This window comes from Sorex araneus, chromosome 4 (genome assembly GCF_027595985.1).
Source record: "Sorex araneus isolate mSorAra2 chromosome 4, mSorAra2.pri, whole genome shotgun sequence".
NCBI classification, from domain to species: domain Eukaryota; kingdom Metazoa; phylum Chordata; class Mammalia; order Eulipotyphla; family Soricidae; genus Sorex; species Sorex araneus.
Genome location: NC_073305.1, coordinates 43,502,425 through 43,528,044, shown reverse-complemented (window position 1 = coordinate 43,528,044; position 25,620 = coordinate 43,502,425). Strand labels below are relative to the sequence as shown.

The 25,620-nt window shown below is 49.5% G+C and overlaps 1 protein-coding gene across 1 annotated transcript in view; it reads left to right on the top strand.

Moving 5' to 3' along the window:
* Positions 1-444: 444 nt before the first annotated feature.
* LRRC2 (leucine rich repeat containing 2) overlaps positions 445-25,620 on the top strand; it is a 41,716-nt gene continuing 16,540 nt past the window's right edge. Inside the window, exons 1-4 of the mRNA XM_004614517.2 lie at positions 445-498; positions 13,709-13,852; positions 14,804-15,014; positions 20,976-21,132. Of these exons, the coding sequence (XP_004614574.2) occupies positions 13,728-13,852; positions 14,804-15,014; positions 20,976-21,132 (493 nt within the window). The 5' untranslated portion in view covers positions 445-498; positions 13,709-13,727. The remainder of the gene's footprint in view (positions 499-13,708; positions 13,853-14,803; positions 15,015-20,975; positions 21,133-25,620) is intronic.

Sequence of the window (25,620 nt, the reverse complement as noted above, 5' to 3'; positions counted from 1 at the left end):
TGCAAGGCAGGCTATACTATCTCTCCAGTTCCAGGACAGATTTTAAAAACAGACCTTTGATATCTGCTGGTTTAGAACATTTGCAACACATTTTTTACATTCCCTGGGTCACACGCCTGTTTCTCCTGCGTGCTGGGCGCCCAGAACCATTCCCTCCTGCGTCCGGCTTTATCTCGACCTGCAGCGAGAGACCAGGCCGGCTGGGCGCCAGCCTCCGCCGAGGGAGGCGCAGATAATCCCGGGTTAGCGGGCTCCAACTGGCCGGTTTGTCATCTGCTCCGTGCCAGGCGCTCCTCTACGAAATCTGTTTTGTCTCCTGCCGGGCTGAGTCACATAGAATAGATAGAGAGTTTATCAGCACATGTCCTCCAGATCATATTATCAGCTTACAAATATAGCCTGTTAGCGCACACCGGCCCGAGGCTCGGGCGCAGGGCTGCCACGGGCGTAAACAGCTCCGGGCCCCTGTTAGCGCACGCCGCGGCCAGGGCCAGGCAGGTAGGTGGTCGCCAGGGGCTGCCCGGGGCGCACAGCTGAGACTCCTGGGGGGAGGTGCAGGCTCTGGGGGGCGTGTACCTGGAGGGAGGATGCAGCGGCCGGCGGGCGGTGGCTTGGGCCTTGCCCGCAGTGTCAGAGTATCTCCAGGGGGGTAGCAGGGTGCGGTGGGGAGGGTGAAACATTTAAACAGAGCCTGTTGTTCGAGGATTACGGGGGGTTTATCTGTTCTGTCGGGGGCCAGAGCTGGAGCTGACGGAGGAAGGAAGGAGAGAACACGGGCGTGCAAGAGCCGCAGCTGGCCCTGGCCCTGACCCCTCATGGCTCCTGGTCCCACCGTGTCCAGATTAACTCTGTTTGTTCACCTTGACCTCTGCAGCGGTCTCCCCGGGCAGCCCAGCCTGGACTCCTGCCCACTGGCACGGGGATCCAGGGGGGAAGTGGTGGGAGGCTGTGCGGAGAGCGGGTTGGAATCTGCTCCCAGAACTCAGCGCCTGGGTGTTCTCCCCACAACCTCGGTTAACCCGCGGGGAGGACCCTCCCCCACCCAGGACCCTTGTGCTTCTTCTTGCTTACACTTACTTATTTATTTGGCTTTTGGGCCACACCCAGCGGTGCTCAGGGCTCACTCCTGGCACTACGCTCAGGGATCACTCCTGCCAGTGCTCAGTGGATCAGATGGGGTGCCAGGGATCAGCCGCAGGCAAGGCAAGCACTATCTTTTTAGCCCTCTTGCTCACATTTAACTGGTAAATGAGATAGACATCATTTTAAAAAATTTGACTTTTTTTTTTTTTTTGATCTTGACTCCGTGCCTGGCACCTTCAATGTGACCGCAGTGTGATCCTTACACAATCCCTGGAGCCGGGCACTGATCTTAGTTGAGCAGATTTTGATATCAGTATAATAATAACGGTCCAGATGGGCTCAGCCAGGATCAGGGAGCTTAGGAAGTTAACTCCTGCCCCGGCAGGCGACTCACACGGCCTCTGGGGCTTTGCTGTGCCCACTAACCTCCTCTATGACTCAAATAATATGTTTCACCGCCTTCCTGGCTCTCCATGTACCATTTTTTTTTTCTGTTCCAGGGGTCTAAGGTAGTATGTGAGGTTAGAATGGAATGAAAGCCCTTCTCTGCTGAGGGATCTTCCTCTGTACCATGGTTACAGAAATTCCTACTGGTGGCCAGGAGAGATACTATGGGTGAGCAGGATGCTTGCCTTGCATGCAGCTGACCTTGGTTTGATGCTCACTGTCACCTACGGTCCCTGAAGTCTGCCAGGGTTATTCCCTGAGCACAGGGCCAGGAGACAGCCCTGAACATCATTGGGTGTGACTGAAAAACAAAACAAAACAAAAAAAACAAAAAAAAAGAAGGAAAGAAAGAGAAGTGCTCATTGATTGAATCAGCCAGTTGGATCAGCTGCCTCTAAGTACCATCTTCATAGCAGATAACCCTGGGAGAATGCCCTGGAAGGTCTGGAGCTGGGTCACCCAAGGCAGGAGGGAGTCTGACTAGGGGGGTAGGTGGGATGGGGGCCACCAGGCGTTTCCCCCAGGTGGGCCCAGGGGACCTGGCATCAGCTTTGTCCCCATCTCCCATGTCTCCCAGCCTGGCAGACCCCTTGACTTGTGCCCCAGACACCTTCCTTGATGCTTCCCGTGAGTCTCTGTGGTTTTACTCGTGTATGGGCACCCAGCCTGTCTGTCTTTGACTAGAGACCAGAGAGTCCCCTCCCGCGGGACCCTGGCATAGGACTGCAGAGAGGTGCAAGGGTTCAAGTGCCAGGGCACATGTTTTTCCAGGCAGGCGCTCTGGCTCTGAAGCACGGATGAACGTTTCTGAGATGCAACTCTGGCAGGACTGGGGAGGGATGGGGGCAGCATGGGAGACCGTCCAGCAGCCTTTCAGCGGGTCCTTCCCCTCCCCACTGTCCTGTCCCTGGGGGGTCTCCCCGCCCCTCCTCTGGCTACCACAGCTGCTCTTTCAGCCTCTGTCCTCCCATCTCTGCACTGTCTTGGCGTGTGTCCCTTCCAGCATCTGTGCTCCCTTCTAGGTGGGGACTTGGCTGCATGTAGCGAGTACCCAGGACTGTCACTTCTTAGGGTGCCCTTGAATGAAGGGCAGATGGAACCTTATAACCAGCAACCCAGAGCCTGCATGGCAGGCCTCAGTGTGGGCTTCAGAAGCAGGAGTCTGTGTCAGCGGCCCTCACAGCTCCCCTGGTTCCGCCCGTCTTTGATGGGGATGTCTGTGCAGGGTCTGGTGGCCTATTTCAGGGGATCAGATGCTGAACCCAGATCTGGAAGTTGCAGGTTCTTCTCAGCTGGAGCCACAGACACATAACATATAATGAAGCAAACGACCAAGTCACTGAGTTTTTCTGTTATGGGCCACGAAGGATATAAACCACACTCCAAGAGAGAAAAGAGTGGGGGGACCTCCCTTAGGTTCCGACCCATGCTAAGGAGGGGTCACTGCAGCTGAGTTCGTGGGGGTATCAGGGGAAGCTGTGGAATTGGGGGAAAACTTCGAGGCAGGGGAGCAGTGTGGACTGAGCTCTCAGGTGGGAGAAGCCGTGCACACACGGGCATGAGAGGGGTATGGGGTAAGGGGCTGGTGCCCACCTCTTGTCCCCTGGGAGGCTCCAGAGGACTCGAGCAGGGCAGTTATTGTTGAGAAACGACTCTCAGGGTGTGTGGCAAGTGGATTGGACACTGGTGAACTGGAAGTTTGGAGACCAGCTATGAGGTGGCAGTAGAAGGTGGTGAGAAACACATGTCCTCTGGACCCAAACAATAAATTGGATGCATGAGTGTTAGTGTGAATGTGTGTGTGTGTGTGTGTGTGTGTGAACATGAATGTGTGAACCAATGAGTGTGTGCGCATGCAGGACTGTGGGAGTATGAGTCTAAATACGGCATATGAGTATGTGTGTGTGTGTGTGTGTGTGTGTGTGTGTGTGAGAGAGAGAGAGAGAGAGAGAGAGAGAGAGAGAGAGAGAGAGAGAGAGAGAGAGAGAGAGAGAGAGTGAGAGAGAGAAGACGGAGCACATGCACATGTCCACATAATGGGTTGATAGAGTGAAGAAATAGCATAAAGGAGTATGGGCCAGAAATTGATGGGGTCCTCCGGAGATGGGATTAAGGCAGCCTGGGGTGTCACACTCAAGTCTCTGTGTCAAGGAAGCAACTAGGCATAGAGGGCGGGCTTCACTGTAGATGAACTCTCTTGAAGTGCCCCCAGTTTCCTGTCTACCACAGCAGTATTTGTTTTGCACAAGTCACCCCATTGTTCTAAACAACTTAAAACAAAAAAGACATTTGTTTTCCCAGAGTTTCTGAGGGTCTGACACCTGGAGTGGTTTTACTGAGTGGCTGTGGCTCAGGGTCTGCCTGGAAGATGTAAGTCAAGCTGCTGGTTGGGTCACAGCCACGTGGAGGCTGTGAAGACGGGCGGGGGCAGGCGATGCAGGACTCTTGGTTCCCCCGGGAGCCCCTCCACAGGGTGACTCCAGTGTCCTCTCCACAGGCAGCTGAGTTCCCAGAGTGAGTAATCGGAGAGAGAACAGCAGCTCATCTCAGACTCACCCTCACATTCCCCCCCACACCAAATCTGGTCCTTAGAAATGAGTCACAGTCCTTCTCTTCATAGAGCTGAGAGGAATTCAGGTCTGCTCTCCCACTTTCCCCGATGCTTTTTGTTGTGGCAAATAAACATAAGATAGATTCTACCATCGTTACCGTTATGAAGTTCAGTGGTGCTATGTACATCCATATCGTTGGGCTAGCATCACCAGAACCCTTTCATCTGTTAGAACTAAAACTCCAGCCCCATTAAACACCAGTTGCACGTCACTCTCTTTCTCCCAACTTCTGGGCCACCTCTCTGCTCTTGACTCTGTGATTTGGCTGTGAAAGGCGCTTTGTATATGTAGAATTATACAGTTTTTGTCTGTGTGTCATCCGCTTATTTCAATTAGTCTAATGTCACCAAGCTTTGTCCATGCTATAGCATGTGCCAGAAATTTCTTCCTTTTTAAGGCCAAATCATCACTGGGTGTCGGTACATTTTGCTTATCCAAGGGCTCTTGTGTTACCTCCACACTTTAGCTATTGGGAATAGTGTGCTGCTCTGGTTATGGGGGTGCAAGTGACTCTTCCACAGCTTGCTTTGAGTTATTTGAAGAATATGCCCAGGCTGTTTTTAATTTGTTTAAACTCTACCTTATATTTTGGCTGAGAAACAGTGGGCCCCAAGTGCTACTTAGGCTGTGAGTTGTTCCTCTAACTGGTCTGAATAGCTCAGTGCTCGGGCCTGGTGAGGTGGTGTTGCTTGGGCCCAGCCATTCTGGTGGCCTCTAGGCAGTGATGCTGCGGGGGTGTGGTGGGGTTATTCTGTGCTGGGGCTTGAACCCTGGGCTTATTCATGCAAGGTATAAATCCCTGACTTCTATGCTGTCTTCCTGGTCCAAGTTCCAAGTTCCACTTTTGTTTGTTTTTTGTTTGGGGGCCTCATCCAGTGGTGCCCAGTGCTTACTCCTGGCTCTGTGTTTAGGGATTTCTCCTGGCAGGGCTTGGGGAACCATATGGAGTGCCAGGGTTCAAACTTGGGTTGGCCGTTTGATCCCTGGCAAATGCACCATCCCTCTAGGCCCAGTTCTATCCTTTTAAATGGAAGAATGTCAAGGAATTCTTGGCTATAATTTTTAAAAGGCATTAAATCCGTCGAAGGAAGAAATTACATTTTATTTTTCACTGAGACTGAGATCAGCAAATTCTCACCCACAGGCGTGGCATATGAGCACTGTGGGAACACGTGGAACTGTGAGCCCTGGAGACTGAGTCAAGTGTCCTCGCGTCACTGTTCCCCCTCTCCTCCCAACCCCAATCCATCCAGTGAGATGCAGTTGGCGTACAGTTGTTGCCTTGCAAATGTCCAACTTAGTGCAGACACTAAGCAGGAGCACTGCCCGCAAGAGCTGGTGACTTAGCACGTCCTCTTGTCTCCAACTTGCTGCCCAGAGAGAGATGGCCAGTAGGAGGGGACATACAGGGATTGGGTGTCACTGAAACAGAGCATGAGGCTGACCAGGGAGCGTCCCCTCCCCTGTGCCTCTGCTGTCTTGCACTTGTCCTCAGATTGTCTCCCAGGTGCATGCAGGGCAGGAGCAGCCATCGGGCACGCGTAGGCGGTCATGCTGGCTGCAGGGGCAGCCTGAATAGGGCATGAGTTGGCCGCAATGCTGGCTGCACGAGTGACCCTTCCTGCAGAATGGCCTGGACAGACTCGAGTTTTCTCTTTTTTTGGTTTTGGGTCACAGTGTCTATTGCTCAGGATCTATTTCCGGCTCTGAGCTCAGGAGTGACCCTGATGGTATTTGGGGGACCATATATGGTGAAGGGGATAGGAAGGAGTTGGTGGGAGATGAGGCCAAGCACCTTAACCCCTGTCCTACCCCTTCTCCTGTTTGCAAGGACCGACACGGTAGCTTAGTTTTTGCCTGACATATTTACGGTCTTGCCTTTGCTAATTAAAAAAGAAAGAAAGACATTTTGCTGACGGCTGCAGTAAATCAGAAGGCATTTCCTGGAGGAATTTTCTCTTCCACCATGAATCCAAGGTCTAGGATTCTCCGATTGTTGATATTTCACTTGGGGCCTGGAAGGCCCAGTCCTGGAGAGCAGGAGTCTGAGCACACTCAGTGCTCTTTGGTTCCCCCAGGTCCTTTCTTCTCAGGAAGATGCTCTGTGCTGTGGACAGTACAGCACAGACTAGGACAGCCTGCACAGCCAGGTCTGCAGAGGGGAGATAAAGTCAGATGCTAACTTGGAACTGTGACTCTTTGCTGACAACCTAGGGGAGGGCCCCACCAAACTCTGCATCCTGGTGGTGTGTCTGGGAATTTAAAAAAATAATTAAAGGGACTGGAGCAATAGCACAGCAGGTAGGGCATTTGCCTTGCATGCGGCCAACCCGGGTTCGAATCCCAGCATCTCATATGGTCCCCTGAGCACCGCCAGGAGTAATTCCTGAGTGCAGAGCCAGTAGTAACCCCTGAGCATCGCCGGGTGTGACCCAGAAAGCAAAAAAAAAAAAAAAAAAATTAAAAAATTTTATAAAGTAGGCTGGAGCGATAGCACAGCGCTTGGGCTTTCGCCTTTCACGCGGCCAACTCGTGTTCGATTCCTCCATCCCTCTCGGAGAGGCCGGCAAGCTACCTAGAGTATTGCGCCCGCACGGTAGAGCCTGGCAAGCTACCCGTGCATATTGGATATGCCAAAAACAGTAACAATAAGTCTCTCAATGAGAGACGTTACTGGTGCCCTCTCGAACAAATTGATGAGCAACGGGATGACAGTGACAGTTCACAATATTTGATGTCATTTAATGTTCAAACACCAATTCCCAGCACCATATTTTGGTGTTCATCCCAAACCCCAATCCCTGCCCCAAAGCAGAACTGAAATACTATAATATTTCCCTCTAAGGTTGGTTGCCTCCTACTTTGAGTCCATCAAATGTGTTGCAGTACTCTCAGATGATGGGTAGGGTGTGTCCTAAGAAGTGTCGAGTGGCTGCAAATGCAGCCGCGAGGTCCAGGGAAAGGTTCACGCCTGGGTGAGGCTCAGCCCGAGCATGTGGAGAGTAGCTGTGAGCAGGGCGGCAGTTGAGTTCTAGAGGTTTTCGGCTGCCAGGGCTGGGTCCCTTGGGGTGGGTGGGAGGGGGCGGTCTCACCCACCCCGCTCTGGGGCCCCAAGTGAAATGGAATCTTCTTCCTTTTGGGGCAATTGCCTTATTTGGATCAATGGTTTTAGATGGAGTCTCTGGATTTGGAGCTTAACTTTTCTTTTCTATGTGTGGAAGCATGGAATGCAGCCTGCTGACTTTCTGTCGCCAGACAGGCCATAAGTCCTGTCTTCCGCACTGGGGGGCAGGGTGAGCTTTGATTCCGGGAATGTCACTGTTTGTTTCATCAGCCGGCTGCCATTTGGTCCCAAGCAAACCTTACAAAAGCAGGGGTAACTAAGGACTTTCGGTTCTGGCCTGAGGACTGAGGAGGGGAGGGGGAGGGGCCTCAGAAATCTGGGAGGATCTGGGAGACCTGGGGAGGGAGGAGCTTAGATCAACCCCTTAGGTTGTTTGTGAGCTTCTGGGCTCACCCCCTAAACAGCAGACTCTCCAGTCCCTCACCTGCTCAGGGGACAGTTGAAAGGACTCCAGGATAGACCACTGCCACTGCTCCCCATGGCCACTGGGTGGCGGTCATGCACCAGAGCATGACCATGTTCTGACTGGAGGTGCGTGATCTGCACCCAATCCAATAAATCACCTGTTAGTGGCACCCCTCATTGTCTGTGCTCTGTGATAGGCCGTGGAATTCCTTTAAGTATTTGTCCCATAGAGGATCAGCGTATTAATCCTAGGAGAGGACACTGGAGGGACATGTCGTAGGAAGCAGGCTTTCTGTCCCCGTGGGTGTGGGATTTCCATGGATGCCAGCCCCAGCCCTGGGTCCACACAACATGGACCCTTTGCAGCCTGGTATTCTTGTCTAGCAATAACCTGACTGTGACCCTCACCCAGGAGACAGAGCCCGCCTGGAGCTCATGTCTTCTGCAAGTCCCTGGACTCACTGCGACACCTCTGTATTGCAAGCTTGTGTGGCCCGAAGGGGCACACGCTGAGCACCTGCGTGGCACTTGGACCCTGACTGCATACCCACACACGGGGCTCTGATCAAACGACCTTCCTTGGCCTGCACTGAGGGATGGTGGTCCAGCAGCTCCAGGCCAGCCTGACCAAACCAGAACACAGGCCTGCTTGCCTGTGGGCAGAGCCATGACCTCTGAGGGGAAGCTGGAACCCTTCCACACAGGTCTGCTCGTTCCTGTCTCCCTCTGCCCTGGGCTATGGATGAAAAGACAAATAGCATTAGTGCAGACATAGAAGATGCAAGGAAGCAAATGGACATTTTAGAGATAAAAGAGACAACAGTTGAAATCAAATGCTCCCTGGATGGGCTCACAAAAGATGGGGATAACCTAGCAAACAGGTAGGAAACAGAGAAGCTAGGAAACGGGATTTTGCCAATTTGAAAAAAGTCAAAATTAAAAGGAAGAAAAAGATTTACAAAAGAATGAATAGGGCCTCAAGAATATGATGCATGGATCTTTTGGATTGTTTTTTGGGTTTCCATGTCATTAATTTCTGCTTTAAGTTTTATTATTTCTTTCCTTCGATCTGGTTTGGGTTCCTTTTGCTGGTCCTCTTCTACGATTTTGAGCTGCGAAGTCAAGCTATCTATATAGGCCCTTTCTTCCTGTACCCTCACTGTGACTCACTAATTAAAAAATTTAAAAAAAACTGAAAAAAAGAATATGATGCATGGAATGGTAAAAAGCCATTCCTCGGGGCTGGAGTGATAGCACAGCGGGTAGGGCATTTGCCTTGCACGCGTCCGACCGGGCTTCAATTCCCAGCATCCCATATGGTCCTCTGAGCACCGCCAGGGTTGATTCCTGAGTGCAGAGCCAGGAGTAACCCCTGTGTATTGCCAGGTGTGACCCAAAAAGAAAAAAAAAGCCATTCCTCTGTGTGTGTGTGTGTGTGTGTATGTACGTGTGTGTGTGTATGTATGTGTGTATGTGTGTGTGTGCGTGCTTAGTAAGAGTCTCAGAGGAGGAAGAAAAAGTTCAGTGTAAAAAAAATTAGTTGATAAATGGATGGCTGGAATCCCCCAAATTTGGCAAGAGATATAAACTTATTGATCAGAGAAGTGAAGCAAACTTCCATCAGGATAAGTCCAAAGAAATGCACGCCAAGATTCTATAATTGAACAGAGAAAAATGAACGACAGCAGCCATCCCCCCGCCCCCCAAATAAACCCACACCATCTTAAAGGAGAATGAGGGTGTCTGGAGAGTTAGGACAGTGGATGTGGTCCAGAGAGCGCTGCTAGGAGTGATTGTTGAGTTCAGAACCATGAATAAGCCCTGAGCCAGGTAGCTCCCCCCTCCCCCACAAAAAAACCCCAAATAAATAAAAAAGCACAAGAAAAAGGATACATCCCCTATAGGAGAAGGAGGGTTTAAATTACAGCAAATTCCACATAAGAAATCAGGGAGGCCTGAAAATACACGATTTATTTAAAATGCTGAAAGGAAAGATTCAGAATCCTATACCCAACAAAAATAATCTAGGAGAACGAAGATTGAAAAAAAAAATCCTTGAAATTGGGGACATGGCTCAAGTAGCAAGGTCCTGAGTTTGGTCTAGCATTGTGTGTCCCCCAAACCCTGGGCACCGTTGGTGTGGTTCATTGGTCTCCAAGTAGCACCACCCACTCGAACGTTGTCAAGAGTAGCCTGGACTTCCTGTGCACTGTTGGGTCTGGTCCCTGCTTAAACATAAGTTAAAAGAAGCTCTCTCTGGGTAAAGGAAACAGAATTTGTCAGCATACCTTCTCTGAAACAAAGTGTGTTTCGTTGTGGTTTGGCTGCTTCTAGTTTCCGGCCACACCTGCCAGTGTTCAACAATCACTCCTGGTGATGCTCAGGAAACCAGATGTGGTGCTGGGGATTGAATCTGGGTCAGCCATGGACAAGACAAGCACCAACTTGCCTCATATCTCTCCAGCTTCTCTAAAAGAAGTGTTAAGGGGACCAGGAAGTAGTTCAAAATGTTGGAGTGCATGTTCCATGTATGGGAGCCTCGGGTTTGATCCCTGGTGCCACCTGGTCCCCTGGGTGAGCACTGGCCAGTAGGACTTCCTCCCCAGCCTCCAAAGAAAACAAAAAAAAGAATTATTAAGAGTTGTGTTTTTGGACAGCAGGGAGATAATACCAGAGAGAATTTAGGTACAACAGAAATGATGGCAGAAATCAGGGTGGCTTTAATGTGCTAGCTTCCTCCTTGTGAATTCTTTCACATAACTTTTATGACTGGAGGCCAAATGATAATATTATATTTCATGAGACAACTACAATGTAAGGGTGGAAGATTCAGGGAATTAGATAGTACTAAGGTTCTTATGTCTCATGTGATATGCTAAAATATCATTGCTAAGCAAACTGTGAAAATTAAGGAAGTATATTTCATTCCCTAGGATGAACATGAAAACCTAAAGATTACTCAGAGAAACAGTTAAAAACTACGTAGAGAAAATAAGATGGAATATTACAATATGTCCAGACTTTTTGTTTGTTTTTGAGCCACAACTGGCAGTGCTCTGGGATTACTCCTTTCTCCTATTTTAGGAATTATTCCTGGCAGTGCTCAGGAGAGCTATGGGATGCCATGTATTGAAACAGATTGGCTGTGTACAATGTTATCGCCCTACCTGCTATACTGTCTCTCTGGCTCTAAAATATGTTCAGACAGTATGAAACAAAGCAAGAAGTATAAGTGAGAAAACAAGAGGAATCAAGAAGAAAGGAATAATAAAACAATACCTTAATCTAAATATATCAGTAAATATATTGAATATAAATTGTCCAGACATACAAGTTAATGACAGAGATTGTTAGAACTAAATAAAAGAAATTGTTAATAATTTACTACATTGAAAGAATAATGTAACAAATCTGTCTACAAATATTCTACAAACACAAATATGACTTCAATATAATAATACACGCAGGTTAAAAGTGAAAGTAGGGAATCAGGGAAGAGAAAAGACAAAATATGAGAAACATTTCTCAAATCATATGTCCACTAAAGGACCTGCAAAGAACTATCAAGTCTCAACAAGAAGAAGACAAATAGTCCAAATGAAGAATTGGCAAAGGATCTGCATGGATATTTCTCTCAGGAAGGTGCACCAGATGGGAATAAGAACAGAAAAATATGTTCGTCATCATTAACTACTAGGGAAATGGAAATCAAGACAAAAATGAGGCATCACTTCCCACTCACTGGAACTGCTACCTGAACAAAGACAGGTAATAATAAGCATCGGTAAGAATTCGGGGAGTCTGGAGCTCCCACACCCTGTGAAAAGTTCAATTCTGGGCTACCCTGTGGCCCAGAATTCTTTTCCGAGGTGCTTTCTCAAGGGAATATAGAGGACATATGTCCACACAAAAACTGGCATCATTTGTCCTGTTGTCAAACATCTCCAAGATTTTGGTAAAAGTTTTAAGGAACAAAAGACTGCCCCAGACACCAGAGATTAAAGCAAAGAACAGAATGAGCTGGGGTCAGCCTTTTTAGCTTTTCAGACTAAAATTATGGACCTCAAAAGTTCAGCTGCACAAACAAGCTGGTTCTCTCAGTGACATTAGCAAGTCATTTGTAGCGAGCACGCCCTGGAGTCAGGAGATCAAATATTTGGTTTGGGATCCCCACTGACTGCTATTAAGAAGCGTCTGGGATTGGTGCAGAGAACATTCAACTGCCCTATTATTTGCCAACCGACACAGTATGTTTGAGTAAATCAGGAAACAGGGCTGGCCAGTGTGGTGCTGCGGCAGGGGGAAGTCTCAAACAATGTCTAGAAAGCTATTTCACTTGGGTGAGGGAGGGAAGAAGAAAGAGCTGGGTGGAAAGAACACTCTTGTGTGCTTTTATGTCCTGATCACTTTGGGGGCAGCGAGTCAACTCTTAAATAACCAGGATGGAGCAGGAAAATAAAAAGAGAGAAAGCTCGTGGAGTGTCGTGAGCGGGACGCCATCTGGACGGAGATTTGTCTTGACGTGCTATTTGTTCATTCACTCGACAGTGTTTGTGGAGGCCGGACTCTGTGCCAGGCACTGTGGTAGGTCTCACTCAGATGTGGTGGCTCATGTGTCCCCATGCCTGGCTTTTCTTGCAGTTGGAAAACCATGCAAATGGAAACCTTGGGAGGATTTGTGTTACGGGGAAACCTCACAGGACTTGTGCCAGGGGAATGTGTTCCGTGGGCCAGGGTGCGAGATTTGGTTTGCTTACAGGATGGGACTGGAAGATAGTTCAGTGGGTAGGGCGCTTTGCCTTGCATGTGGCCAGCCCAGATTTGATCCCTGGCATCCCATAGGGTCCTCTGAGTACTGCCAGGTGTAATTCCTGAGTGCAGAGTAAGGAGTAACTCCTGAGCACCACTGGATGTGCCCAACAACCCAAACCACCACCACCAACAAAAACAAAATCCAAATCAAAACGGTGTACACCAGCCACCATTTCCCTAAGAGAGCCAGGGAAGTGTGTGAGTGCATGTGTAAGTGTGATGTGGTGTGTGTTGGGATATGTGTATGTGTGGTGTGTATGTGGTGCGTGAGTGTGTGTGATGGTGATGTGAGTTGTGTGTGTATGTGTGGTGGGGTGTGTGGTGTATGTGTGGTGTGTGTGATATGTATGTGTGGTCTATGTGGTATTTGTATGTTGTGTGTGGCACGTGTCCATATTTGGTGGATGTGTGTATGTATGTATGATGTGGTGTGTGTAGTGTGTTGGTGTGTGTGTGTGTGTGTGGTATGTGTGTACTAATGCATTCATCAGATTCCCCCCGACCCCCCAAGATATTATAATCTACTCAAAGCTGAGCTTTCAACCTTTCACCAGAGCAGTTGACTGTGGCACCCTGAGGGCAGCTGGCTATGGGCTGAACTTTGAACGGATGCCGAGCTTGGTAAGAAAGGCACAACATCAGCAACCCAAGGAACAACAGGTTCAACCTGCCTTGGTACAGTTGGTCATTCTTAGTTCATTTCCGGTTTTCATTCTTCTTCCCTTCTCTTTGCTGTCCTTGCCGTGTCGGGAGGCACGCCCCTGGTGGCATGCTGGAGTTGCTCACTTTTAGTTTGGGAGCTCACCACCTTGGTGGCATATCTGACTGGGCCCGCTGTGCTGTGGGAGGGATGTTGTGTCTCAAACAACAGTGTATATGGGTGGGTCAGTACCAGCAGATCAACTCATGACCTCATGCTTGCAATACACAGTCCACTGAGCCATCCCCAGGACCCTCATATTTTTAAAAGCACATTTAAAAACTATGATTTTCGGGGCTGGAGCAGTAGCACAGCAGGTAGGGCGTTTGCCTTGCACGTGGCCGAACTGGGTTCGATTTCCAGCATCCCATATGGTCTCCTGAGCACCGCCGGGAGTAATTTCTGAGTGCATGAGCCAGGAGTAACCCCTGTGCAATGCTGGGTGTGAGACGCCAAAAAAAAAAAAACCCTATGATTTTCTATGCATGTATAAAGCTGCCATATACTTTTTTTTTTTTTTAATAGGTAATTCCAAGCTCTCAAAATGGGACACAAAGTAGTTGTATTCGACATTTCTGGTGTCAGAACCTTGTGGGAAACTCGTGTCAAGAAGCACAAAGCTTGGCAGAAGAAGGAAGCAGAAAGACTTGAGAAAAGTGCCTTGGAAAAGTATGTGTGTGTGCTGGCGCAATGGCCGCTTCTTTAGCACAGAAAGGCAGGAGGCCAGGGGTGAGGAGCTGGGGTGCCTTTCCTCTGGGCTGTATGAGAACTTCAGAACCTTCTTGCTGCTGGGTGAGATGAATCACAAGTTCTGTAGGCTCTGTAACCAGAGCACGAACATTGCTGAAGAACCAGGAAGTTCCCTGTACTTAAAAAAGCTAGAGGGGCTGGAGCAATAGCATAGCGGGTAGGGCGTTTGCCTTGCACTCGGCCGACCCGGGTTTGATTCCCAGCATCCCATATGGTCCCCCGAGCACCGCCAGGAGTAATTCCTGAGTGCATGAGCCAGGAGTAACCCCTGTGCATCGCCGGGTGTGACCCAAAAAGCAAAAAAAAAAAAAAAAAAAAAAAAGCTAGAGTTGTCTCTCCCTCCCACAATTCCCACAAAGGGAATTATCATTAATTGGATGCAGAGGTTATCTTTTTTTTCTTTTTGGGTCACACCTGGCGATGCACAGGGGTTACTCCTGGCTCTGCACTCAGGAATTAATCCTGGCAGTGCTCAGAGGACCATATGGGATACTGAGAATCAAACCCGGGTCGGCCACGCGCAGGGCAAATGCCTTACCCGCTGTGCTATCGCTCCAGCCCCCCAGAATTACATAATCTTGTTAGAAGTTTTAGTCAGGAATTTCACCCCACTCACCTCCCCTGTGGGTCTTTGTTAAAGTTTTTAGTAATAATTCAGATCTCTGATGGCTGAAGGTTTCCTCCACAGTCCCAGGGCAGAGGGAACAAGAAAGGAGGTGCCGAGAGGAACAGGGGTGTGTGGGGTCGGGGAGTGGGGAGGCCCTGGGCCGGCAGTGAGGGCACCCTGGTAGTGAGAATGTGGCCATCGTGCATCCAGGGGCAGGGGTGGTGAATCTCAGGAGGGTAACGTGTCCTATGCCGCTGTTGCAGGATAAAGGAGGAGTGGAACTTTGTGGCTGAGTGCAGGAAGAAAGGCATCGTCCCTGAGGTCTACGGCAAGGATGGCCTCACCAACACCACCAACTCACGGCTTCTGGAAAAGATGGAGAGGAACGCGCTCATGCGGCCCAGCGCGCTTTCCAAGGAGAAAGGGAAAGGGCGCAGTTCGTTTGTGTTTGAACTGTCGGGGCAGCAGTGGACGGTGAGTGGGCGTGTGCTCGTGTGGGCCCGGGTGGGTGCCCAGACAGAGCTGCACAGGTGTTGCTGGCGACAGAGCCTGGTCCAATGGACACTTTGCCCTTAAAGAACTTTGCTATAGGGGAAGGAGTTTATCATCAGCTGTAAACTGGCTTGTCCCCTCTCTTCCCGCAGGAGACTTTTAGTCTTTAGAAAGAGTAGAGGGGGCTGGAGCTATAGTACAGGGGGTAGGGCATTTGCCTTGCATACGGCTGACCCGAGTTCGATTTCCAGCATCCCATATGGTTGCCTGAGCACCACCAGGACTAATTCCTGAGTGCACATCCAGGAGTAACCCCTGTGCTTCGCCAGATGTGACCAAATAAAAGCCAAAAAAAAAAAAAAGAAAGAGTAGAGGGCTGGGAGGGACTGAGACCTCAGTTGACCGTCCCTGGGATACCAGTGTTCTTAAGCATTCTGTTGCCCTTCACCTCTCCTTTCCCCTCCCCTTCCTCTCCCCCTCCCCTTCCTCTCCCCTTCCTCTCCCCCTCCCCTCCCCCCCTCCCCTCCCCTCCCCTCCCCTCCCCTCCCCTCCCCTCCCCTCCCCTCCCCTCCCCTTCCTTTCCCTTCCCTTCCCTTCCCTTCCCTTCCCTTCCCTTCCCTTCCCTTCCCTTCCCTTCCCTTCCCTTCCCTTCCCTTCCCTTCCCTTCCCTTCCCTTCCCTTCCCTTCCCTTCCCTTCCCTTCCCTTCCCTTCCCTTCTCTTTTCTCTCTTATTCCCTCCCTTTCTCTCCTCCCTCTCTCCTCCCTCCCCTTCCCTCTCATTCCCTCCCTTCCTCTCCCCTTCCCTCCCCTCCCTCCCTGATGAACTGGCCCTTCCATTTCCCAGGGCCTTTCACTGCGGTGCTGGTTACCGTGTGTGTAGGTGTGTGTGGTCACAGAGGAACCTAGGCAGACCCCTTAGAGAGTTTTCTTTCTGAATTTGCAGACCAGAACAGAGAACCCCTCCTTCTTCCCTCAGGTGATCCTACATACTTCCTGTCTCCTCCACTTCTCACTTGCCCAGTGCTTGCAGAGGCATCTTGGGGCTTGTCCACACCTGATATTTCCTGGGGGTGACCTGAGCCAATGAGCGTGGACCGCAGTTCATTTCAGTGGGACCTATAATCGCTCACTCTCTCTTTTTTTTTAAATTTTTTAAAATTTTATTGAATCCCCGTGAGATAGTTACAAGCTTTCATGTTTGGGTTACAATCTCACAATGATCAAACACCCATCCCTCCACCAGTGCATATTTCCCACCACCAATATCCCGGGTATACCCCCCTTTCTCACCCTCCCCCTGCCTCCATGGCAGACAATATTCCCCATACTCTCTCTCTACTTTTGGGCATTATGGCTTGCAACACAGACACTGAGAGGTCATCATGTTTGGTCCATTATCTACTTTCGGCATGCATCTCCCATCCTGACTGATTCCTCCAGCCATCATTTTCTTAGTGATCCCTTCTCTGTTCCATCTGTCTTCTCCCCTCTGCTCATGAAGCAGTTTTCCAGCTATGGGGCAATCCCCCTGGCCCTTGTATCTACTGTCCTTGGGTGTCAGCCTCATGTATAATTGCTCACTCTTGACCCCACTTTGGGGAAGAGGACTCTGGCCTGGGAGAGTACGTATTGGGGTAATTCTGTCTCCTCATCAGCGTCTGGCTCATCCCTCCTGAGTGCTGTGGGAATTTAATTTTATTCATTTATTATTTTGAGTTTTGGATCACACTGGCCAGGTTCACCCTTGAACCTGGAGACACGATGCTCACAACCCTTCTTTCTCCTGTACCCCATCATTGGGGCCCGTGGGAGTCTGTGGGGTGAGAAGGGGCCATGTCTGGTTTTCTCTTGGAGACTGTCATTGTCACTGTACTGTAGGGGGTCAACCCGTCTTGTCCAGAGGCAGCAGTGGGCCCTCCCGGTCCACAGCCCCTTCTGAGAAGCAGAAGCTTCTTGAACGGCATTTAATGATGCCAGGTGGGAGGGGCCTTGGACGGGTCTGGGGAGGACCCCTGGCCAATGGGGTCTTCATTGCTGCAGCCTTTTCCTCCCTTTTGGCCTGTACTTGAGTCAGGCACATGAAGAGTCAAGCACAGGCTCCAGAGGGTGGATTTCAGTGGCTTGTTCTGCACTCAGATTTGTGCCCCTAAAAACAATTGAGAAGCTTCAAGGAGGGACTTTCCCCTTTCCTTTGCTACTGCTGGTGTTTCGATGGCGGGACACAATGGGGATTGCACACACTTGGTGTAGGGTGGGGGTGCTGGGGCTCGAATGCTTGGTCAAGGTGTTCGGGGACACCCTGGGTCACAGTGGTCTGGGGGCACAGTGCTCCCTGGAGGGACACTTCCAGCCCAGGCGCTTGCACGTTTTCAGTTGTGGGGCCTGCTTTTGGAGGTCCCTACTCTTTAGTTGGGGTGTCCCCATGTGCCTGGCCAGGGGGCTTGCATGCTCTATTGATGTTCTGGGGGTTCTGAATAGCAGAGTTGCTGGCACGGGGGATCGAACTCTTGGCCTCAAACTTCCAAAGCAGGGGCTGTTTGCCACGGAATCATCTCCTGGGGCCTGAGAACCAGTTTTTCATCGCCCTGTAGGTTTCCATGGCCGTGAGGGACTTGTGGCCTTAGAACAGCAGGGAGTCCCCCTACTTCACAGGATCATGGGGGCCTGAGTGGGGAGAGATCCATGGAGCCCCCGGGGCTGAGGTCATTCTTGTCCTTCCTGCTGTGAGCAGAAGCCTGGACCTGGACCTGGACACTGCTTCTTCTCCTCCTGATCCCCTCCCTTTTTTGGTGGGGGTACTCAGGGGCTACTCCTGGCTCTTGCTCAGGGGTTGCTCCCAGCAGGCTGGGGGACTGTGGGGTGCAGGATCAAACCCAGGCCTCCTACACGCACATCTGGTGTTCCAGCCTTGGGTTCTACTCTTTCCAGGGAGATTGCCTCAATTTTCTTCTCCAGCTCTCCATGAACATCCCCTTCCCCCACCCCATCAGTACCAAGTATTTCATTGTCTTGTGCTGGCTGTTTGTTCTGAAAACAAATGAGTCCTGTGACTTGACCTTATTTTTCTACACATCTAGCTCCCTCTGCATCTTATGCTTTGAACACTTTTCTCCTTTTTTCTCTCTAATCTATCTTTGGAGTGAACTTTTTTTTTGGAGCATGGGGAGGGAGATTTCTTTCTTGGGTGTCTTCCCTTTCTTTGTCTTACTGAGGCTCTCTGGACAGCCGAGAGACACTGCATGTCAAGCTGGGTGGAAGCTCTGAGCACGCATCAGGCAGTGGCTTAACTTGAGGCTGCTGCTACAGAATCTCCATTTCAGTGGCATGCTCCCTCCACCCCGGGGAGTGTGGATTTATGGATTGTCTGGAACTGGTGAGAGCCCAGGGAATCGGCCACACCCATTTTTTTAGGCAGGGCCAGGCCAGGGCCAGGGAGGACTCTGGGGGGAGAGGAGAGCGCTGGGTTGAGGAGGCTTGACCCGCATCCATCATCCTGTGTTTGCTCTCCACCCCCATCCCTGCTCTAGATGTGCCTGGGAGGGTCCCTCATCCAGGGACCCTGTTTAACCCCTCGGTGGATATACTCAGCCCCCTGCTGGCAGGGGACGATGCAAATGCTCTGAGACATGGATGTTTTCCTGGTCCAGAGTCCTGTTGTGGGACCCTCTGAAGTCTATTCCCAAGAGGCAAGACCTGGCATGAGGAAAGTAGGCTTATTTGGAGATCAGCAACCATTGATGGTGGTCTTGTCCACCCCACACTCTGCTGCCCCCCATGCCCCCCCCAAAAAAAAGGAAGGAAGAAAAAGACTAAAAAATCTATCAGTCTTGCTCTCAGGCTGGGGCTAGTAGAGGAAACAGTTAAAAGAGCAGGGAGAGGCTGGGGCTCCTGGCTTCCAGCTGTCAGGGGGTGTGAATCACCTTGATGGTGGTGGCCTGTTTCCTGTAAAGCTTGGAGATAACATCGTGAGGTCCATGTGTCTCCTGGGCTCTCTGTGATAGCTCAGGGTCTGGAATTTGTCTTTCCCCTCTATCTGTGACCAACTAGTTTAACACTTAAGCACAACGTCCGGGAACATTCCCAGTGCTGGAAACGGCAAAGGCCAAGGGGTCTGAGAGGCTCTAGGTCGTAGTCATACGAACATGAAGCTCTCATGCTCGCCTGCAATAGGGGCAGGCAGGGGCTCTTCTGAGGCTCCCAGAAGCCCATCTCTTAGCTCTGCCCTCACTGGGTCTTCCTTTCCCGGGGCCTCTGGGTGTCCCGTGAGCTATTCTTGTGTCTGAGCTATTCCTGTCGGTGCTGGTCCAAGACTGAGCAGACTTGGGGGTACTGGGTTACCTTTTATTCTTATTTCATACTACATCTTCCCCTACCCCTACTCACCGGTTAATAAATCATATTTTATATGGCCTCTGCATTCAGTTACATGACTCTCAAATGGAGTTTTGACCAGAATTGAAGAAGCCAGGGGAACCATATGGGATGCCAGGGATCGAACCCGGGTCGGCCACGTGCAAGGCAAACGCCCTACCCGCTGTGCTATCGCTCCGGCCCCCGAAGAAGCCAGGCTTTAACACACACACACACACACCATCATCATCATCATTTTGTCTTCATCATCATCATCATCATCATCACCATCATCATCATCATCATCGCACATCTCATAAATGAGTCACATGAGGGTACACTATCTTTATTTTTCTTTTTGGGTCACACTCGATGATGTGATGATGCAAAGGGGTCACTCCTGGCTCTGCACTCAGGAATTACCCCTGGTGGTGCTCAGGGGACCATATGGGATGCTGGGAATCGAACCAGGTTGGCCGTGTGCAAGGCAAATGCCCTACCCGCTGTGCTATTGATCCAGCCCTGAGGGTACACTATCTTAAGATGTTTCCCAAGTTGCTGAAATAGGCATGAGTATACTTTGTGGAGGTGTATTGATCTTTCAAGTGTGCCTTCACTGAGGGAAGTGAAAGCAGTTCCTTCCAGGGAGTCCATATACTGAAGCTTCCATAAGGATCACAGGGTCAGCTCCCATGGACTCAGATCTTTTTTTTTTTCTTTTTGGGTCACACCCGGTGATGCACAGGAGTTACTCCTGGCTCTGCACTCAGGAATTACCCCTGGCGGTGCTCAGGGGACCCTATGGGATGCTGGGAATCGAACCTGGGTCAGCTGAGTGCAAGGCAAACACCCTACCCACTGTGCTATCACTCCAGCCCCTCAGATCTTTGTTTTGACTCAGTGGCAGGAGGCAAACCATCTGGTCTGGGGCAACTGATCAGGAGGGGCTGATGTTTTGCCAGAAGCATTTGAGGTATTTGATTTTCATGCTATCATGAATTTTTAGCAATTTGAAATTGGGTTAATCGGTAATTGTAAAATTGCTGCAACTGCATATAATGCTGCTTTTTTGTTGTTTTAAATTTGTTTTTGGGCCATACCTGGTGATGCTCAGGAGTTTAGTCTTGGCTTTGCACTCAAAAATCACTCCTGGTGGGCTTGGGAGACCATATGGGATGCTGGGGATTGAACTCAGGTCTGCCATAGGCAAGGCAAACACCCTATTTACTGAACTGTCACTTTGGACACTCTTATTTATTTTTTATAGGGGCCACACCTGGCAGTGCTGAAGGCCTGGTGTATGTCTTGGCCTGTTGTACTCGGGGTCTCCAAGCCGTACTTAAGGTGTAGGGGAATTTGGGGTGGGGAGCTGTGTGGCATATAGTTCCTGGATTGAACTTGGCCTTTGTACATGCTAGGCATGTCCCTTGCCTCTCAAGCTTTCTCCCAGGCACCTCTGCTGCTTTCTCAAGTGCTCCAGCCCAGACAGATGAATCTGATGTTCTTTCAACAAAGGTGTGGTTTTGTGCATGGAACACTCAACTGGACCCAGGGAGGAGCTAGTCATGCCTGGTGTCATTTGTTCCACCTTAGGAGCTCCCGGAGTCACTGAAGGAGCAGACGCACCTGAAAGAGTGGTACATCAATAATACCCTGGTCCAGAGCATCCCCACCTACATCAAACTGTTTGAAGCGATGAGAATCCTGGATCTACCCCAAAACCAACTGTCACATCTCCCAGCTGAAATCGGTATGTCACCTAGCAGGTGTCCTCTGGTCTCTTGTCTGGTGAGCAGGCAGCTGGTGGGCTGGGGACCCTGTGGGAATTGTTTCCTTCCTCCAGCCCAGGCCGTCTTTGGTCAGGCAGTTTTTGTGTTCCTGGAACTGCTTGCTCACTGTGGCCCCTTTGGGGTGTTGAGGCAGAGTCTCACCAAGGGCAGCAGCAGCTCCAGACGGTCGGCATGTACAGACATTCACCCATGGCCAAAGAAGCTCAACGTCTTGTGCACGAGCAAGGCTCTCATGAATTTTCATGAATTTCCTTTTAATCTGGAATGACAAACCTGCAGCAATGTTTATTATAAACACACAGTGCAGTATAGTATTCCTGGCGACTCCTCCCTTGGTGATTTTAGCTTGTGTCATCCTGAACTCATGTTGGAATTTTCCATCATTTTGTAGCTCACGTCCAGTTCCTAAAGATGACGTGGTTCAGGCTGCCTCTCTGTGGTCATGAGCAGCAATGGTCAGGGGCTGCGCCGAGCTCCATGCTCACACCCTATGCCCTGGAACCGTGCCGTGCTGCATGCACACGAACATTCCAGGAGTGCCAGCTTGTGGGTGGTGGAGGCTTGGCTTTCTGGAGTCATCCACGTCTTGCTTGGGGCACTAGGATTGGAGGCCTCACCTCCCGTCCCCTTGGCTAAGCTCCGAGTTGTAGGTGCAGTTGCCGACCTTGGTGTGTGTGGAGGGGTGATGTGTGCTTTATTCCAAGAGCAGACTTGCTTACTGCTGGCTAGGAGAGAGGAGACCTCAGGTGAGGAGTCTCCACCGCAGCGCTCCTGGGGTAAGCTTCATCTGGACTGTCTCTCTTTGCCTCCTGGGACTTGGGTGCAAGGTGTTAATGACAGGATGTTGGTTGTCTCTGAGCAGGCTTCTTATGTCTTCTGTCAGTCTCAATGAAGAGCAAGAGGCAACCTAACTAGTTGGTGTGTAGAGTACAAATGAACTTCAGACAGTCTAATGAGGAAGTACTTATTCCCTTGTCAGATTTCTGGGAGGGTACAAATGACCTTAGAATTTGTGTCACTATAAGGTGCCATCTTGTCCGGGTGAGGAATCATGGCCTGCCAGACCCCTTATTGAACAGAATGGAGAGAGCAAGGCCCAAGGCTGTTAGCTGGCTTCGTTGTCATGACTGATTTAGATCAGTGATCTAGACATCACGATTTGTTTGCCTGATGGAGGTTCACAGTAAATATGAGAAACCGAATTGGGTTTCTGAGGACTCAGTTCCTTTGTGAAATCTGTTTGGAGTAACAAGGTTCTGTTCTTGCACTTCTAAGAAGTCACTGTGGTTGACTTAGAATCAGGAATGAGTCATCTTGTCAGCCTGGGCCTGGAAACCGTGCAGTTGGCACCCGGAAGAGGAGGCGGTGAGCATGGAGGTGTTGATGGGGGAGGTCAGGACATCAGCAGGAGACACATTTATGCTCATGGTGATCTGAAATTCACCATTCGTGCTCTGTTTAGTATAGGTTTTAATTCGTCTCTTAAAAAGTTTTCCTTGAAATTCTTGCTAGCTACATTCATGTTTATTTTTTCTGTTATTGTTTTGTTTTGGGGGTCATAATTGGTAGTGCTCAGGGCTTACTCCTGGCTCTGTGCTCAGGGGTGGTTCTTGGCAGTGCTTGTGGGACCCTATGAGGTACCAGAGATCCAACAGGGGTTAGTTGAATACAAAGCAAGCACCTCATCCCCTGTGCTAGCTCTGGTCCCTCACTCCTTTCTAAATGCCAGTTTTATTTAGGTGATGGTTCTTAACCTAGACTACAGATTAGAGATTCCTGTAGAACTTACAAATTAAAATATCTGGGGTCTGGAGACATAGAACAGGGCTTAGGGCACTTTTTTTGCATGTGACAAGCCCTTATCTGATCCTTTCCACTGCATATGGTCTCCTGAACACTGCAAGAAGTGACTCTGAGCACAGAGCCAGGAGTAGCTCCTCAGCACCTCTGGGTGAGGACCCCAAACCCAAAATTAAATAAAAGAAAATTTACACTGTATCAAATGTTAAAAGAGCCTGTAAGTTCTCTTAAAACATTCTGGTTTTTTTTTGTTTTGTTTTTGGGTCACACCTGGCAATGCACAGGGGTCACTCCTGGCTCTGCACTCAGGAATTACTCCTGGCGGTGCTCAGGGTACCATATGGGATGCTGGGATTTGAACCTGGGTCGGCTGCATGCAAGGCAAACGCCCTACCCGCTATGCTATCACTCCAGCCCCTCATTCTGTTATTTTTTTAACCATCATGAATTAATTCCATTTCTGAACTCAGGACCCTGGTAACTAGCATTTAAAGAAGCTTCTTGATTGGTATGTGGGTTAAGAACCACTAAGGAGGGTTCTGTCCATGGGCAAGAGAAGAAAAAAATGAGTGATGAATAATGGGCTTCTGTGTATGTAGCATTGGGGAACTCAGTCTTTCTGCTCTCCACTTGCCCTTCTGTAAAGTGGGGATAATAAGATCCTTCATCCAGTTGTTGTAAGGATTAGATGAAGTGCTAAGCACTGAAGTGATTAGGTTTGATTCTGATGCTTTTTGATTCTTGCAAGGCACTCCAGCCAGTCTGGAGACTTATCAACCCACACATACCTCATTTATGAGCAGAGAAACATGAAGTCTCCCAGAAAAGAATTAAATGTGAAGTCAGCCCTCTCAATTCTCACTGTTAACAGTTTCCTGAGTATCAAAATTTTGATTGTGCACTATCAATATTTTGATTGTGTACATTCTTTTTTGGATGGATGCGGCAGCTCTATCTATTTAGAGGTATCTGTGAACATGCGTGTCAGACAGAACATGCTTTGGAATCGGCTGGTTCCCCTGCAAGGCATCTTACCTCCCAATGTCCCCCTAGAACAAATCATCTCAAATGTGCTGTGAAAGATCAACTTATGGAATGTTTTATTACTTTTTCCCTCTGATGGAGAAGTCAGCATATGCTTCATATGAGCTAGAAGTCAGTGAAAATACGTTCAGCTAAAGAGTCTGGAAGTTAAGCGAGACAGGGGGAGAATAGGGAAGAAGCATTCTGAGCGGCTGCGTTTTGTAGAGGAGGTGGGGTGGATCGCCTTCGTTTTGTAGGACCTGCGGAGACCTGGCTGGGGGCTGTGGGGGTCTTTAGGAACTTACAGGCACTAGATAGCATATTCATTTTCTTAGGAGCAGGACAATTACTATGTGATGTCTGACATTGAGGACTCAGACCTGGCCTTGAGTTGCCTTTTCTTTGTGGAACTCACAAAATATAACCGTTACGTGGTTTTAAATAGCTAATGAGGAAGATTATTTTTAAAGTTTTACTTAAGTATTTTAAAGGGTGTCAATTCCTAAAGCAGTTCCTTGGATTCTACAAACAAGAAGCCTCTGGATGACTATCCCTGACTGGATTAGGTTCCCGTCTAGAAACTCGGCCCTAGGGCTCTGGGAGAAGGAGCCGTAGGAACGAAGGCTTCACTGTTGTTGGACAGGATCCCGGGACATTCCAGGAAGGAACAGTTACTTAAAAATACAACATGCTGGTGCTAAGGTGTCTGTCTTAGTCCAGCTGAGCTATTAAAAAAATACCACAGACCGGGTAGCATGTAATTTATTGTGCCATAATTTAGTTCTCACAGTCTACAGGATGGATGTCGGAGGCAAGCTTGCCAGCACGGTTAAGAAAGTGACCTTCCTAACTCAGGGAAGGGACCACCAAGTAAAATGTGGTTGGAGGACATGTGGGGGAAGGGTGAGGCGGGTGGAATACAGACTAGAGACTGAACACAATGGCCACTCAACACCTCTATTGCAAACCACAACACCTAATCAGAGAGAGAGAACAAGAGGGAATTCCCTGCCACAGTGGCAGGGTGGGGTGGGGGGAGACGGGTCTGGGGAGGGGGGGAGGGATGTTGGGTTTACGGGTGGTGGAGAATGGGCACTGGTGAAGGGATGGGTTATTGAACTTTGTATGGGGGAAGCATGAGCACAAAGATGTATGGATCTGTAACTGTACCCTCACGATGACTCTCTAATTAAAAATAAACTAATAATAATAATAATAAAAAAAAGAAAGTGACCTTCCTTTGGGTTGCAGATTTCTCATATCCCCCCATGGCAGGGACACGGGGGCTTGGTGGGGGTCTTCTTTATAAGGGCCCTGACCTCATTCTCAAGGGCTCTACTCTCTGCCTATTCATGTCAGCATTGGGGGTAAGGATTTCAAATATGAATATGGGAGGCCATATCCAGACCATAGCAGTGTCTTATGTATTTTATTTCAATTCACTTCTGTTAAGTTGCTGATATTTCACAGTCCTTTCTTCTAGAGAAGGAAAGTAGAAGTTAGCACAGATACTGTGAATGTCCTATGTTGTGTCTAGTTTTCACACTCAGCCAAGAAATGATTAATCCCAGGGTTATATGATTAGGGTGATAGAGGTACTTTCTCCAGTACACAAGAGATGCACT